Source organism: Lepisosteus platostomus, chromosome 2 (genome assembly GCF_059453375.1).
Source record: "Lepisosteus platostomus isolate fLepPlt1 chromosome 2, fLepPlt1.hap1, whole genome shotgun sequence".
NCBI classification, from domain to species: Eukaryota; Metazoa; Chordata; class Actinopteri; order Semionotiformes; family Lepisosteidae; genus Lepisosteus; species Lepisosteus platostomus.
In genome coordinates, this window is record NC_142612.1 from 72,607,371 (window position 1) to 72,624,075 (window position 16,705).

General features: G+C 39.2%; 2 protein-coding genes across 2 annotated transcripts in view; both read right to left on the reverse strand.

The window, feature by feature from the left end:
* The window catches only part of LOC148677050 (uncharacterized), an 88,488-nt gene that overhangs the window by 46,766 nt on the left and 25,017 nt on the right, over positions 1 to 16,705 (reverse strand). The gene's annotated exons all lie outside the window — the stretch shown is intronic.
* LOC148677051 (uncharacterized) lies at positions 1,947 to 14,823 on the reverse strand. Its single transcript, XM_088644161.1, has 8 exons — positions 14,663 to 14,823; positions 6,776 to 10,855; positions 6,197 to 6,304; positions 5,535 to 5,792; positions 4,215 to 4,322; positions 2,894 to 3,001; positions 2,232 to 2,339; positions 1,947 to 1,960 (listed from the first exon to the last, which is right to left on the reverse strand). The coding sequence occupies exons 1-8, from the start codon at positions 14,745 to 14,747 to the stop codon at positions 1,947 to 1,949; spliced, it is 4,869 nt and encodes a 1,622-aa protein (XP_088500287.1). The 5' UTR covers positions 14,748 to 14,823.

Sequence of the window (16,705 nt, forward strand, 5' to 3'; positions counted from 1 at the left end):
GTTGGCATGTTTAATGAAAGCATTATTCAACATGAATTTATTTGATATGATGAAAGATAAATAACAAGAGTGAAGATCGATTTAAAATAATACGTCCTTTCTCAAATCATTATCTTATGCATCTCTATCAATGAAAATATGACAATTCACATTTACACTTCCAGAAACTGATATTCTTAAGAGTGAGCTAAGGACTAAGATTTGGATGTGAATTTTAAATTCCTCGTGTTGAACTTCCTGCACTCACCTGTAAATGTTGTGATGGAGACTGGAGACCCAACAGTAACATTGTCTGCAGCTACGGCAACAACCTGCAGGGAGTAATTGCTTCCAGGGCTCAGCCCAGTGATCTGAACTGATGAAGTGCTAACAGTCAGAGACTGAGCAGTCGGTCCACTGACTTCAACTCTGTAGCTCCCTACATTTCCAGATGGAGCTGTCCAGCTCAGAAGCAGGGAACTTGTGGTGATGTTACTTGCAGTCAAATTGGTGATGTAACCAGGCACTGAATGAGAGAAAGAAAGATATATTTAAAAAGAGAGGATTTGACAAGTTTTTCACACTACACAAGATATCTAGGTAAAAACTGATAACATTTTATGTTGGAAAAAATCCAATATGAATCATAAGGCATTTTCTAGAAAAAGGCAGATTTCACAAAAGTTGGCATATTTAATGAAAGCATTATTCAACATGAATTTATTTTATATAATGAAACATAAATGACAAAAATGAAGATCGATATAAAATAATATGCCCTTTCTCAAATCATTGTCTTATGCATCTCTCTCAATGAAAATATGACAATTCACATTTAACTTCCAGAAACTGATATTCTTAAGAGTGAGCTAAGGACTAAGATTTGGATGTGAATTTTAAATTCCTCGTGTTGAACTTCCTGCACTCACCTGTAAATGTTGTGATGGAGACTGGAGACCCAACAGTAACATTGTCTGCAGCTACAGCAACAACCTCCAGGGAGTAATTGCTTCCAGGGCTCAGCCCAGTGATCTGAACTGATGAAGTGCTCACTGTCAGAGACTGAGCATTCGGTCCACTGACTTCAACTCTGTAGCTCCCTACATTTCCAGATGGAGCTGTCCAGCTCAGAAGCAGGGAACTTGTGGTGATGTTACTTGTAGTCAAACTGGTGATGGACCCAGGCACTGAATGAGAGAAAGAAATTTATATTTAAAAAGAGAGGATTTGACAAGTTTTTCACACTACACAAGATATCTAGATAAAAACTGATAACATTTTATGTTGGAAAAAATCCAACATGAATCATAAGGCATTTACTAGAAAATGGTAGATTTCACAAAAGTTGGCATGTTTAATGAAAGCATTATTCAACATGAATTTATTTGATATGATGAAAGATAAATAACAAGAGTGAAGATCGATTTAAAATAATACGTCCTTTCTCAAATCATTATCTTATGCATCTCTATCAATGAAAATATGACAATTCACATTTACACTTCCAGAAACTGATATTCTTAAGAGTGAGCTAAGGACTAAGATTTGGATGTGAATTTTAAATTCCTCGTGTTGAACTTCCTGCACTCACCTGTAAATGTTGTGATGGAGACTGGAGACCCAACAGTAACATTGTCTGCAGCTACGGCAACAACCTGCAGGGAGTAATTGCTTCCAGGGCTCAGCCCAGTGATCTGAACTGATGAAGTGCTAACAGTCAGAGACTGAGCAGTCGGTCCACTGACTTCAACTCTGTAGCTCCCTACATTTCCAGATGGAGCTGTCCAGCTCAGAAGCAGGGAACTTGTGGTGATGTTACTTGCAGTCAAATTGGTGATGTAACCAGGCACTGAATGAGAGAAAGAAAGATATATTTAAAAAGAGAGGATTTGACAAGTTTTTCACACTACACAAGATATCTAGGTAAAAACTGATAACATTTTATGTTGGAAAAAATCCAATATGAATCATAAGGCATTTTCTAGAAAAAGGCAGATTTCACAAAAGTTGGCATATTTAATGAAAGCATTATTCAACATGAATTTATTTTATATAATGAAACATAAATGACAAAAATGAAGATCGATATAAAATAATATGCCCTTTCTCAAATCATTGTCTTATGCATCTCTCTCAATGAAAATATGACAATTCACATTTAACTTCCAGAAACTGATATTCTTAAGAGTGAGCTAAGGACTAAGATTTGGATGTGAATTTTAAATTCCTCGTGTTGAACTTCCTGCACTCACCTGTAAATGTTGTGATGGAGACTGGAGACCCAACAGTAACATTGTCTGCAGCTACAGCAACAACCTCCAGGGAGTAATTGCTTCCAGGGCTCAGCCCAGTGATCTGAACTGATGAAGTGCTCACTGTCAGAGACTGAGCATTCGGTCCACTGACTTCAACTCTGTAGCTCCCTACATTTCCAGATGGAGCTGTCCAGCTCAGAAGCAGGGAACTTGTGGTGATGTTACTTGCAGTCAAATTGGTGATGTAACCAGGCACTGAATGAGAGAAAGAAAGATATATTTAAAAAGAGAGGATTTGACAAGTTTTTCACACTACACAAGATATCTAGATAAAAACTGATAACATTTTATGTTGGAATAAATCCAACATGAATCATAAGGCATTTACTAGAAAATGGTAGATTTCACAAAAGTTGGCATATTTAATGAAAGCATTATTCAACATGAATTTATTTCATATAATGAAAGATAAATGACAAAAATGAAGATCGATATAAAATAATATGCCCTTTCTCAAATCATTGTCTTATGCATCTCTATCAATGAAAATATGACAATTCACATTTACACTTCCAGAAACTGATATTCTTAAGAGTGAGCTAAGGACTAAGATTTGGATGTGAATTTTAAATTCCTCGTGTTGAACTTCCTGCACTCACCTGTAAATGTTGTGATGGAGACTGGAGACCCAACAGTAACATTGTCTGCAGCTACGGCAACAACCTGCAGGGAGTAATTGCTTCCAGGGCTCAGCCCATGGATCTCAACTGATGATGTGTTCACAGTCAGAGACTGAGCAGTCGGTCCACTGACTTCAACTCTGTAGCTCTCTACATTTCCAGATGGAGCTGTCCAGCTCAGAAGCAGGGAACTTGTGGTGATGTTACTTGCAGTCAAATTGGTGATGGAACCAGGCACTGAATGAGAGAAAGAAATATATATTTAAAAAGAGAGGATTTGACAAGTTTTTCACACTACACAAGATATCTAGATAAACTGATAACATTTTATGTTGGAAAAAATCCAATATGAATCATAAGGCATTTTCTAGAAAAAGGCAGATTTCACAAAAGTTGGCATATTTAATGAAAGCATTATTCAACATGAATTTATTTTATATAATGAAAGATAAATGACAAAAATGAAGATCGATATAAAATAATATGCCCTTTCTCAAATCATTGTCTTATGCATCTCTCTCAACGAAAATGTGACAATTCACATTTAACTTTCAGAAACTGATATTCTTAAGAGTGAGCTAAGGACTAAGATTTGGATGTGAATTTTAAATTCCTCGTGTTGAACTTCCTGCACTCACCTGTAAATGTTGTGATGGAGACTGGAGACCCAACAGTAACATTGTCTGCAGCTACGGCAACAACTTGCAGGGAGTAATTGCTTCCAGGGCTCAGCCCAGTGATCTGAACTGATGAAGTGCTCACTGTCAGAGACTGAGCAGTCGGTCCACTGACTTCAACTCTGTAGCTCCCTACATTTCCAGATGGAGCTGTCCAGCTCAGAAGCAGGGAACTTGTGGTGATGTTACTTGTAGTCACATTGGTGATGGAACCAGGTACTGAATGAGAGAAAGAAATATATATTTAAAAAGAGAGGATTTGACAAGTTTTTCACACTACACAAGATATCTAGATAAAAACTGATAACATTTTATGTTGGAAAAAATCCAATATGAATCATAAGGCATTTTCTAGAAAAAGGCAGATTTCACAAAAGTTGGCATGTTTAATGAAAGCATTATTCAACATGAATTTATTTGATATGATGAAAGATAAATAACAAGAGTGAAGATCGATTTAAAATAATACGTCCTTTCTCAAATCATTGTCTTATGCATCTCTATCATTGAAAATATGACAATTCACATTTACACTTCCAGAAACTGATATTCTTAAGAGTGAGCTAAGGACTAAGATTTGGATGTGAATTTTAAATTCCTCGTGTTGAACTTCCTGCACTCACCTGTAAATGTTGTGATGGAGACTGGAGACCCAACAGTAACATTGTCTGCAGCTACGGCAACAACCTGCAGGGAGTAATTGCTTCCAGGGCTCAGCCCATGGATCTCAACTGATGATGTGTTCACAGTCAGAGACTGAGCAGTCGGTCCACTGACTTCAACTCTGTAGCTCCCTACATTTCCAGATGGAGCTGTCCAGCTCAGAAGCAGGGAACTTGTGGTGATGTTACTTGCAGTCAAATTGGTGATGGAACCAGGCACTGAATGAGAGAAAGAAAGATATATTTAAAAAGAGAGGATTTGAAAAGTTTTTCACACTACACAAGATATCTAGATAAACTGATAACATTTTATGTTGGAAAAAATCCAATATGAATCATAAGGCATTTTCTAGAAAAAGGCAGATTTCACAAAAGTTGGCATATTTAATGAAAGCATTTTTCAACATGAATTTATTTTATATAATGAAAGATAAATGACAAAAATGAAGATCGATATAAAATAATATGCCCTTTCTCAAATCATTGTCTTATGCATCTCTCTCAACGAAAATGTGACAATTCACATTTAACTTTCAGAAACTGATATTCTTAAGAGTGAGCTAAGGACTAAGATTTGGATGTGAATTTTAAATTCCTCGTGTTGAACTTCCTGCACTCACCTGTAAATGTTGTGATGGAGACTGGAGACCCAACAGTAACATTGTCTGCAGCTACGGCAACAACTTGCAGGGAGTAATTGCTTCCAGGGCTCAGCCCAGTGATCTGAACTGATGAAGTGCTCACTGTCAGAGACTGAGCAGTCGGTCCACTGACTTCAACTCTGTAGCTCCCTACATTTCCAGATGGAGCTGTCCAGCTCAGAAGCAGGGAACTTGTGGTGATGTTACTTGTAGTCAAATTGGTGATGGAACCAGGTACTGAATGAGAGAAAGAAATATATATTTAAAAAGAGAGGATATGACAAGTTTTTCACACTACACAAGATATCTAGATAAAAACTGATAACATTTTATGTTGGAAAAAATCCAATATGAATCATAAAGCATTTTCTAGAAAAAGGCAGATTTCACAAAAGTTGGCATATTTAATGAAAGCATTATTCAACATGAATTTATTTCATATAATGAAAGATAAATGACAAAAATGAAGATCGATATAAAATAATATGCCCTTTCTCAAATCATTGTCTTATGCATCTCTCTCAATGAAAATATGACAATTCACATTTAACTTCCAGAAACTGATATTCTTAAGAGTGAGCTAAGGACTAAGATTTGGATGTGAATTTTAAATTCCTCGTGTTGAACTTCCTGCACTCACCTGTAAATGTTGTGATGGAGACTGGAGACCCAACAGTAACATTGTCTGCAGCTACAGCAACAACCTCCAGGGAGTAATTGCTTCCAGGGCTCAGCCCAGTGATCTGAACTGATGAAGTGCTCACTGTCAGAGACTGAGCAGTCGGTCCATTGACTTCAACTCTGTAGCTCCCTACATTTCCAGATGGAGCTGTCCAGCTCAGAAGCAGGGAACTTGTGGTGATGTTACTTGCAGTCAAATTGGTGATGGACCCAGGCACTGAATGAGAGAAATAAATTTATATTTAAAAAGAGAGGATTTGACAAGTTTTTCACACTACACAAGATATCTAGATAAAAACTGATAACATTTTATGTTGGAAAAAATCCAACATGAATCAGAAGGCATTTACTAGAAAATGGTAGATTTCACAAAAGTTGGCATGTTTAATGAAAGCATTATTCAACATGAATTTATTTGATATGATGAAAGATAAATAACAAGAGTGAAGATCGATTTAAAATAATACGTCCTTTCTCAAATCATTGTCTTATGCATCTCTATCAATGAAAATATGACAATTCACATTTACACTTCCAGAAACTGATATTCTTAAGAGTGAGCTAAGGACTAAGATTTGGATGTGAATTTTAAATTCCTCGTGTTGAACTTCCTGCACTCACCTGTAAATGTTGTGATGGAGACTGGAGACCCAACAGTAACATTGTCTGCAGCTACGGCAACAACTTGCAGGGAGTAATTGCTTCCAGGGCTCAGCCCATGGATCTCAACTGATGATGTGTTCACAGTCAGAGACTGAGCAGTCGGTCCACTGACTTCAACTCTGTAGCTCCCTACATTTCCAGATGGAGCTGTCCAGCTCAGAAGCAGGGAACTTGTGGTGATGTTACTTGCAGTCAAATTGGTAATGGAACCAGGCACTGAATTTATTGACATAGAAAATATTTCAGTAATAATTGACAAATTTGTTTGTTTGTACAAACTGCAATGGTATTTTTCAGAATTTGTTTAAGCAAAAGTCTGGTTTTGAGACTTTTATAAAAGCATTTATTCAATATCATAGACGATGTGCTGTAATAGCAAAGTTACATTAAAATTGAGTTAACTTAAGCTTCTCTTAAATTTTAATTATATTACAATTACATCTAATAATTTCAGAGACTTATGTTATTGAAAGTTAATTAATGATTAATATTCAGACAATAATTTAAAACTATTTACTTTGAACATATTAAACTCACCTGTTTCTGCCACTGTAGTTTTAGTTGACTCTGGATATGTAGTTGGTTGATCTGTTACTGTGGTTGCAGTTAGAACTGAAGTTGTTATAGTTTCAGCTGTTGTTGTTGTGGGAGCCATTGTGCTTGTGATTGGAGTTGAAGTTACTGCTTCTGTTGTGGTTGGAACGGTTCTGGTTGTAGTTGGATCTGTTGTGGTTCTTAAGGGTGTTGTGGTTGAAGTTGGATATGTAGTTGTTTGATCTGCTACTGTGGTTGTAGTAAGAACTGAAGTTGTTATAGTTTCAGCTGTTGTTGTGGGAGCCATTGTGCTTGTGGTTGGAGTTGAAGTTACTGCTTCTGTTGTGGTTGGAACGGTTATGGTAGTAGTTGGATCTGTTGTGGTTGTTAAGGGTGTTGTGGGTGAAGTTGGATATGTAGTTGTTTGACCTGCTATTGTGGTTGTAGTTAGAACTGAAGTTGTTATAGTTTCAGCTGTTGTTGTTGTGGGAGCCATTGTGCTTGTGATTGGAGTTGACGTTATTGCTTCTGTTGTGGTTGGAACTGTTATGGAAGTAGTTGGATCTGTTGTGGTTGTTAAGGGTGTTGTGGTTGAAGTTGGATATGTAGTTGTTTGATCTGCTACTGTGGTTGTAGTTAGAACTGAAGTTGTTATAGTTTCAGCTGTTGTTGTTGTGGGAGCCATTGTGCTTGTGATTGGAGTTGAAATTACTGCTTCTGTTGTGGTTGGAACGGTTATGGTAGTAGTTGGATCTGTTGTGGTTGTTAAGGGTGTTGTGGTTGAAGTTGGATATGTAGTTGTTTGATCTGCTACTGTGGTTGTAGTTAGAACTGAAGTTGTTATAGTTTCAGCTGTTGTTGTTGTGGGAGCCATTGTGCTTGTGATTGGAGTTGAAGTTACTGTTTCTGTTGTGGTTGGAACGGTTATGGTAGTAGTTGAATCTGTTGTGGTTGTTAAGGGTGTTGTGGGTGAAGTTGGATATGTAGTTGTTTGATCTGCTACTGTGGTTGTAGTTAGAACTGAAGTTGTTATAATTTCAGGTGTTGTTGTTGTGGGAGCCATTGTGCTTGTGATTGGAGTTGAAGTTACTGCTTCTGTTGTGGTTGGAACGGTTATGGTAGTAGTTGGATCTGTTGTGGTTGTTAAGGGTGTTGTGGTTGAAGTTGGATATGTAGTTGTTTGATCTGCTACTGTGGTTGTAGTTAGAACTGAAGTTGTTATAGTTTCAGCTGTTGTTGTTGTGGGAGCCATTGTGCTTGTGATTGGAGTTGAAGTTACTGCTTCTGTTGTGGTTGGAACGGTTATGGTAGTAGTTGGATCTGTTGTGGTTGTTAAGGGTGTTGTGGGTGAAGTTGGATATGTAGTTGTTTGACCTGCTACTGTGGTTGTAGTTAGAACTGAAGTTGTTATAGTTTCAGCTGTTGTTGTGGGAGCCATTGTGCTTGTGATTGGAGTTGAAGTTACTGCTTCTGTTGTGGTTGGAACGGTTATGGTAGTAGTTGGATCTGTTGTGGCTGTTAAGGGTGTTGTGGGTGAAGTTGGATATGTAGTTGTTTGATCTGCTACTGTGGTTGTAGTTAGAACTGAAGTTGTTATAGTTTCAGCTGTTGTTGTTGTGGGAGCCATTGTGCTTGTGATTGGAGTTGAAGTTACTGCTTCTGTTGTGGCTGGAACAGTTATGGTAGTAGTTGGATCTGTTGTGGTTGTTAAGGGTGTTGTGGTTGAAGTTGGATATGTAGTTGTTTGATCTGCTACTGTGGTTGTAGTTAGAACTGAAGTTGTTATAATTTCAGGTGTTGTTGTTGTGGGAGCCATTGTGCTTGTGGTTGGAGTTGAAGTTACTGCTTCTGTTGTGGTTGGAACGGTTATGGTAGTAGTTGGATCTGTTGTGGTCGTTAAGGGTGTTGTGGGTGAAGTTGGATATGCAGTTGTTTGATCTGCTACTGTGGTTGTAGTTAGAACTGAAGTTGTTATAGTTTCAGCTGTTGTTGTTGTGGGAGCCATTGTGCTTGTGATTGGAGTTGAAGTTACTGTTTCTGTTGTGGTTGGAACGGTTATGGTAGTAGTTGGATCTGTTGTGGTTGTTAAGGGTGTTGTGGGTGAAGTTGGATATGTAGTTGTTTGATCTGCTACTGTGGTTGTAGTTAGAACTGAAGTTGTTATAATTTCAGGTGTTGTTGTTGTGGGAGCCATTGTGCTTGTGATTGGAGTTGAAGTTACTGCTTCTGTTGTGGTTGGAACGGTTATGGTAGTAGTTGGATCTGTTGTGGTTGTTAAGGGTGTTGTGGTTGTAGTTGGATATGTAGTTGTTTGATCTGCTACTGTGGTTGTAGTTAGAACTGAAGTTGTTATAGTTTCAGCTGTTGTTGTTGTGGGAGCCATTGTGCTTGTGATTGGAGTTGAAGTTACTGCTTCTGTTGTGGTTGGAACGGTTATGGTAGTAGTTGGATCTGTTGTGGTTGTTAAGGGTGTTGTGGGTGAAGTTGGATATGTAGTTGTTTGACCTGCTACTGTGGTTGTAGTTAGAACTGAAGTTGTTATAGTTTCAGCTGTTGTTGTGGGAGCCATTGTGCTTGTGATTGGAGTTGAAGTTACTGTTTCTGTTGTGGTTGGAACGGTTATGGTAGCAGTTGGATCTGTTGTGGTTGTTAAGGGTGTTGTGGTTGAAGTTGGATATGTAGTTGTTTGATCTGCTACTGTGGTTGTAGTTAGAACTGAAGTTGTTATAGTTTCAGCTGTTGTTGTTGTGGGAGCCATTGTGCTTGTGATTGGAGTTGAAGTTACTGCTTCTGTTGTGGTTGGAACGGTTATGGTAGTAGTTGGATCTGTTGTGGTTGTTAAGGGTGTTGTGGGTGAAGTTGGATATGTAGTTGTTTGACCTGCTACTGTGGTTGTAGTTAGAACTGAAGTTGTTATAGTTTCAGCTGTTGTTGTGGGAGCCATTGTGCTTGTGATTGGAGTTGAAGTTACTGCTTCTGTTGTGGTTGGAACGGTTATGGTAGTAGTTGGATCTGTTGTGGTCGTTAAGGGTGTTGTGGGTGAAGTTGGATATGTAGTTGTTTGACCTGCTACTGTGGTTGTAGTTAGAACTGAAGTTGTTATAGTTTCAGCTGTTGTTGTTGTGGGAGCCATTGTGCTTGTGATTGGAGTTGACGTTACTGCTTCTGTTGTGGTTGGAACTGTTATGGAAGTAGTTGGATCTGTTGTGGTTGTTAAGGGTGTTGTGGTTGAAGTTGGATATGTAGTTGTTTGATCTGCTACTGTGGTTGTAGTTAGAACTGAAGTAGTTATAATTTCAGGTGTTGTTGTTGTGGGAGCCATTGTGCTTGTGATTGGAGTTGAAGTTACTGCTTCTGTTGTGGCTGGAACAGTTATGGTAGTAGTTGGATCTGTTGTGGTTGTTAAGGGTGTTGTGGTTGAAGTTGGATATGTAGTTGTTTGATCTGCTACTGTGGTTGTAGTTAGAACTGAAGTTGTTATAGTTTCAGCTGTTGTTGTTGTGGGAGCCATTGTGCTTGTGGTTGGAGTTGAAGTTACTGCTTCTGTTGTGGTTGGAACGGTTATGGTAGTAGTTGGATCTGTTGTGGTTGTTAAGGGTATTGTGGTTGAAGTTGGATATGTAGTTGTTTGATCTGCTACTGTGGTTGTAGTTAGAACTGAAGTTGTTATAGTTTCAGCTGTTGTTGTTGTGGGAGCCATTGTGCTTGTGATTGGAGTTGAAGTTACTGCTTCTGTTGTGGTTGGAACTGTTATGGAAGTAGTTGGATCTGTTGTGGTTGTTAAGGGTGTTGTGGTTGAAGTTGGATATGTAGTTGTTTGATCTGCTACTGTGGTTGTAGTTAGAACTGAAGTTGTTATAGTTTCAGCTGTTGTTGTTGTGGGAGCCATTGTGCTTGTGATTGGAGTTGAAGTTACTGCTTCTGTTGTGGTTGGGACAGTTGTTGGAACTGTTGTGGTTGTGAATGGAGTTGTGGTTGTAACTGGAGGTGGTGTTGTTTGAGCTGTTGTAGTTATTGGAGTGGTTGTATTTGGAAGTGTTATTGGAATTGTAGTTGTAGCTATTGTTGATGTAGTGGGAGAATCTGTGACCATAAAGGATTTGGAGAAGAGGAATTAGAAAAGTAAGATCAGAAAATAATTAGGAGTTTGTGATGGAATAAAAGTATATAATTGTTTCTATAAATATTCTGCTCTACCAGAAGAAACCTCAAGTGATTTAAAACCTAAACAACTTATACACCCACCATTCCGAACTTCACACAGCCTACATGCATTTGATAGTTATTACCTCACACTCTATGCATTTATTTTGTTAATTGAGAATAATTACTTAGAGTATATCAATGAGAGTTACACTTTTATTTTCATTGTACTATCAGTTTATTTCAAACTATTATGTTAAGTAATATGACCCAAGTGAAAGCAATAATTTGAGGCACATGATTATTAGCACGAGACGAGACTTGGCACAGGCACAGTTCTGGTGGAAGAGTAATAAAACAGAGCCAAACAACTACTTATTAGCAGTAAAATAACACAACAAATACCATTAAACAAAAGCACATACTGCATATATAAATCAATATGTTCTAGATTCTATCCCTTTAATCTAAAAATATTGTGCACCTCCTTAATAGGCAAAAAACAGAACAACTTTGCATCTTAATAAAAGAAGTTAACTCAGAGCTAAACCTCCATTCCTACAACATTGATGCCTAAGTGTGAAAGGGAATCAGTTATTCTATTCTAAAAATGGTTTGCCAAATTTGAAGTGTTTGGCTTTTTGAGTAAGGCCTTATGTAATGCAATCAAGATGTGAACTGCAAACAACACTCCCCATGGCTCATAACATAATCCATAACCATTTCAACTGGTTTGATGTCATGCGCGTCCAGTATATCAGTTTCAAGCTGTGTTGTTTATTTTAATAAAATACAGACTTACAATGCGTGTATCTTATGTGTTGAATAAAAACAATCTTCACTCAGACAGGCCTTCGTTGGAGTATTGAATAATATTGAAAAAGGAATACTCCTCCCATTTAAACAATATTTTAAAAGATTCAAGGTTTTGCATGGGCAAAATACTTCCAAACCTTCATATTTACACCACAACTTTACTTTAAGGCATTTCACAACATTTTAATGTGCTCCCAGGTTTCCATTTGAAGCTTAACATTTCTGTGTTTTACATACAGTATGACTAACACTTCTTTGCATACATTTTTCCATTCTTTACTGCACTCTCATTGTTTTCGAAGGATTCTTCGTAACATTAATACTTTTGATGTGCCAATTTGTAATGTACAGATAATAAATTGAATTTAATATAAATTAAAGAATTTAGGAAGTGAAGCAGAAAACCCTCTTCACCAAAAAAGCAACCCCAAATGTTTAACATTTTTTGTAAAATGATTAGAAAGAATTGTAAAAATTATCTAGAACTGAAGTAAAAGCTAGAGTCTATAGTGGTATCATAAATCGGATTAACCCTTGTCCCGTAAGGGGCTAGGAACAGCTCTTCCCGAAATCTAAAAATGTATATGGAATAGCACAAAGATTACTAATGCTGAAAGTGCAACCCACGCCATTGTTGCTTCTTTTACAAAAGTAAAAATACCTTTGAAAGCCAAGATAAATGCATCATTTCAACTGAATAAAAGGAAACTTTTTTTCAAAAGGTCCTTCCCTGTATTGTATTTCTTCTTCAGTTACTGTATGCATTGTTTTTTTCCTGTAACTGTAAGAAGGCGAGGTTCCGAAACTCAAAGGCTTGTAAATACTGCACGTGTACGAAATAGCTGTAGACATTTGTTTCAGTTGAAACGGACTTACGGATTTAGCACGCAGCTGCATACAAACTTTCTGAATACTTAACACGGCCCTGTCTTTGAGCTGAATTGCAACGCAAAACAAGCGGAATCAAGTGGGAGACCAGTTTAATTTGTGTTTGGTGAAGTGCTGAGGGCTCAGGATTGTTCTGATTAACACAGACAGCAGAGGGCTCTGAATCAAAGCATTTTCATGAATCTGAGCAGTAAATGAGCATGCCACATTAATTACCACGGTCTTATGTCTATCTAACTGAATGTCCCTGGCAAATTATTATTAGTTTTTAATTTAAGAGCTGATTTTATGCCAAAATATACCAGATGAGTGTACGTCACTACTAATACAGTACTCAATTGCAATTAGTCGCGAAACAAACAAGTACAGCAGCTTTGGGTTTGAATTTGAATATGCATCTTATTTGAGCAGCTTTTAGTTCCATTGATAAATTATATAGATTAATACAGAGATACTTCAGACGAATAAGCGAACGCCTCGTTCACGGCCTCGCCGCTGCCGCCTCAGGTCGGCCCCCACCGCTGTGGACTCGAACCCGGGCCTCTGGCTTCACTCAACAGGGACCTAAAGGGAAAACTCCCCTCAGACCGACGGATGCGGTCCCTGCTATTCACAGGAAAAGGCTCGAACAACCTGCAATGTCGGCCGTATTAATTTTCCTTTAATGTATCCATATATTTGCCTATACAACTTAATCGCTATACCGCGATTTCTTCAATATCCCTGAGAAAAGATAGTTCCATCACAATTAAAAAAACTACAACAAATCTATTCAATTTACAACCAGATGTGACAAATCACATTTAAGTCTTACTGTGCACCTCATTTAAATACCTATTTCCTTAATTTCATTTCTCTTCGCTCCTCAGGATATCTGAAAATTCATCATCTCACAGAAAAGGCTCTGTATATACATGTAATACAGCTACTAATATAGACATTAAACTTCATTATTAATAAATGCCACAATTAGTAACCACACGTGTAAATAAACTTAATTATTGAATGAATTATTTAAAAGCTGTTTTAGTTAAATATTATAATATTTTAATGTAATAAATTTTGATGCATAATTTCGTTAGTAATGATACTATTTCTACGATATTTCTTTGAACATTCTAATGTGATCCATTTTTCTGCTTAGTAGGCTACTAAATTGCTTGATCCATATGAAGAGTTGTTTTAAATTAATTACCTACATCAGTAACATCTAGAGGGAAGCAGCTGTTCCTTAGGTCTGTTGCAATTGAGAAGAGGTTTATTGCGTTGCAGCGGACTAATTTTGGACTAGCTCGGAGCTGCGTGCTAACCACGGGTTGAACTCCAGTTAGTGCACTGCTTTCTGTTCGTAGCAATTAACCCATTGTGTCTTGATGTTGTAAATACATTTTCGTCTTTTTAGGTTTGCCGCTTGTGCCCGAGAAAAAAAAAAAAGAATATATTCCTACTATCCTAAGTATTATGTTTTGGATTACTCAGAAAATAGGGGGTATATAAGTGATTTTTTTATAATGTATTGTACTTGCAAAGTAAATTGGTGTAAAGATCTCTGTTTTTTCAATTATTCGCTACTCTTATACAATACTTCAGTATACATAAAAAAGGAATGCACGTATTTTATGTTGTACACATCATTTAAACGTTCATAAATTATTATTTAGTTCATGTTTAAATTATCCCTGATCTTCAAAAAATGGCATCGACACTAACTTCCATGCAAAGTAGGTTGAAATTTTCTAAATACTACTAAATACTTAGTTTTGATGTATATATTTTCTAACTTAAATAAAAGTAAAGCTAATATCTTACATTCATCTGTTTTGCTGAAAAATATACTAAAATTTTTTTTTTACTAAAATCTTTTGCTTGTCCTCTGGAAATAAGAATAATCAGTAATGGCTTTACCACAGTTTTTAAGTTGTCACTGAGCTCTAGAAACAAGAATGTAGTCAACAATTGTATGTACATTTCTCCATAATAAACTGTACTCATCTTGGTTGAATGGTGAAACTAATCTATACAAATCTCAAGGTTGTACTCTACCTGTTGTTGTTTGTCCAACAGCCAAATGGAGATTAATGAAAATAAATAAAATAAAATAAAGCATTGCTTTGGTTTTGCTAGACATTGTCACTTCAGAAAGACTGCTGTAACAATGCTCATCTTGCCACTTCAGGAAGTATACAGCACTGATATCTGATATGTTTGAAGAGGCAGGAATTTCTTGTTTGAAACTTCCAAACGGTGATTTGTTTTTTCTCAAAAGGCATGTCACATATGACTTCAGGTATTTCAAATATGGTTCATGCATTTTTTTAACACAGAGGGTGTGCACCTGAGAAACATGAAAACCTTATGAACATGCTTTTGCTCCACTGAAAGGAATTGTTTGAAAAAGTTAATAGTGTATCTGCAGCCCTGTTAATTTTAGTAGTTCATTAGCAGTATAATTAAAACACCCACGTGATAAGTGAAAGCTTCTGGGGTTATGAAACTATGAATATTTTGAATATCGTAGCGCGCTCACCGGATGCTTTAGCGGCTACCAGACAGTCTGGGAACAATTGCCAAGGACAGACAGAGATGGCCCTCCAGACCTTTCTCAGGGCCTCGGCGCCGGAGGGGTTGCGATAGCATGTGCACTGGGCTGCACCGGTTGCCCTCGGACAGACCCTGGCCCTAGTCATGCGGGCTGAGGTTGTGTTCGGGGGAGCCGGCAGCTCCGGCAGGAAGAGTGCTCCGCGCCGGGCAGTGGAGAGCGCATCCGAAAACTCCAGGGAGGCTGCGATGGCGGGGAGGCGGCGGAGATACGCCTGCCCCGCTCATGCCACTGAGGGACGGATCGGCCACAGCTGGAGCCTGTACCTCCCCTGCCGGATTGAGAACAAGCCTTGCCTGGCCTTGATTGATACCAAGGTCCCTGTTCCCCTGGACCAAGCTTACCATCGGGGACCTGCTGCGGCGCAGCTGCGCTGGTCTCACCCGGGACCAGCAGTAGTACTGTAGTTATAAGCGCTTATCGCCGGGAACGAGGATCTGTTCACAGCAAGAGACGAGGACAGCTTGCGGATGACCCTCGTTCAGCATGCCATCGATACCGGCGACGCTCGGGCCATTTGGATTCTGTCCCGGTGCATGGCCCACGCAAAGCGAGCTGCAGCCGAGGAGCTGAGAGGTAGTGGCAATGGGGCTGATAGAACCGTCCAGCAGCCCGTTGTCAGCCCTGGCTGTCCCGGTCTGTAAGAAGGACAGAACGTGGAAATTTTCACCCCAGGCTGAAGCTCAACCCCAAGAAGCTGGTGGGAGGTGGCCTACCTGGGCCATGTTATCGGGGCAAACGGGGTTGCCACAGACCCAGGTAAGGTTGCGGTGGTTAGAGACTGGCCGGTGCCCTAGAACGTAGCAGAGCTCTGCAGTTTCCTCAGCCTCATGTCCTATTACCAGAGATTCATCAGGGATGGTAGTGTAGCGAGAAGGGCCAGCATTTCGAGTAGGACTCGAACTGTGATGCGGCTTTCCGCCAACTTCGCGAGGCACTCATGCAGGCTCCTGACCTGGCCTACCAGGACCCGGCGCTGCCTTATGTCCTTGACACCGATGCTGGTGACTCTGGGGTGGGTGCAGTGTTAGTGCAGGAGGGGCCGGATGGTGAGAAGGTCGTGGTCTATTTCAGCCAGGCACTGAGCCGAGTTGAGTGGAGTTATTGCGTGAGCCAGTGGGAGCTGCTGGTGGTGGTGCTCACTATCCGGTATTTCTGGGCCTAACCCTATGGGACCAGGTTCAGGATCCAGATAGATCACGCATCCCTGTCTTGACTTCTCAGCTTTAAGGAGCTGGAGGACCAGATGGTAAGGTGGTTGGAGATCCTACAAGAGTACGACTTCACCGTCGAGCACCAGGACAGGACACACTGCCGAAATGCTGACGCACTATTGCGGTGAACCTGCGAGGTGGTGGACTGTCGGTACTGGTCTCAGCGGGAATAGTGAGAGGAGGCGAACCTCGCCGGGATGGAGGTGAGTGCTGTAGCAATGACCCTTGAGGGGTCACTGGGTGTGGATCTCGCAGACTTGGCATGGCAGCAGG

Bases quoted from the DNA above. Each gene is read 5' to 3' on its own strand.
- LOC148677051 (XM_088644161.1), bottom strand. From the start codon at position 14,747: ATGTCTAGCAAAACCAAAGCAATGCTTTATTTTATTTTATTTATTTTC. The intron at 5,793-6,196 runs GTGAGTGCAGGA...TCTCTCATTCAG, and splicing joins CTCCATCACAACATTTACAG to TGCCTGGGTCCATCACCAAT. The intron at 4,323-5,534 runs GTGAGTGCAGGA...ACACATCATCAG, and splicing joins CTCCATCACAACATTTACAG to TTGAGATCCATGGGCTGAGC.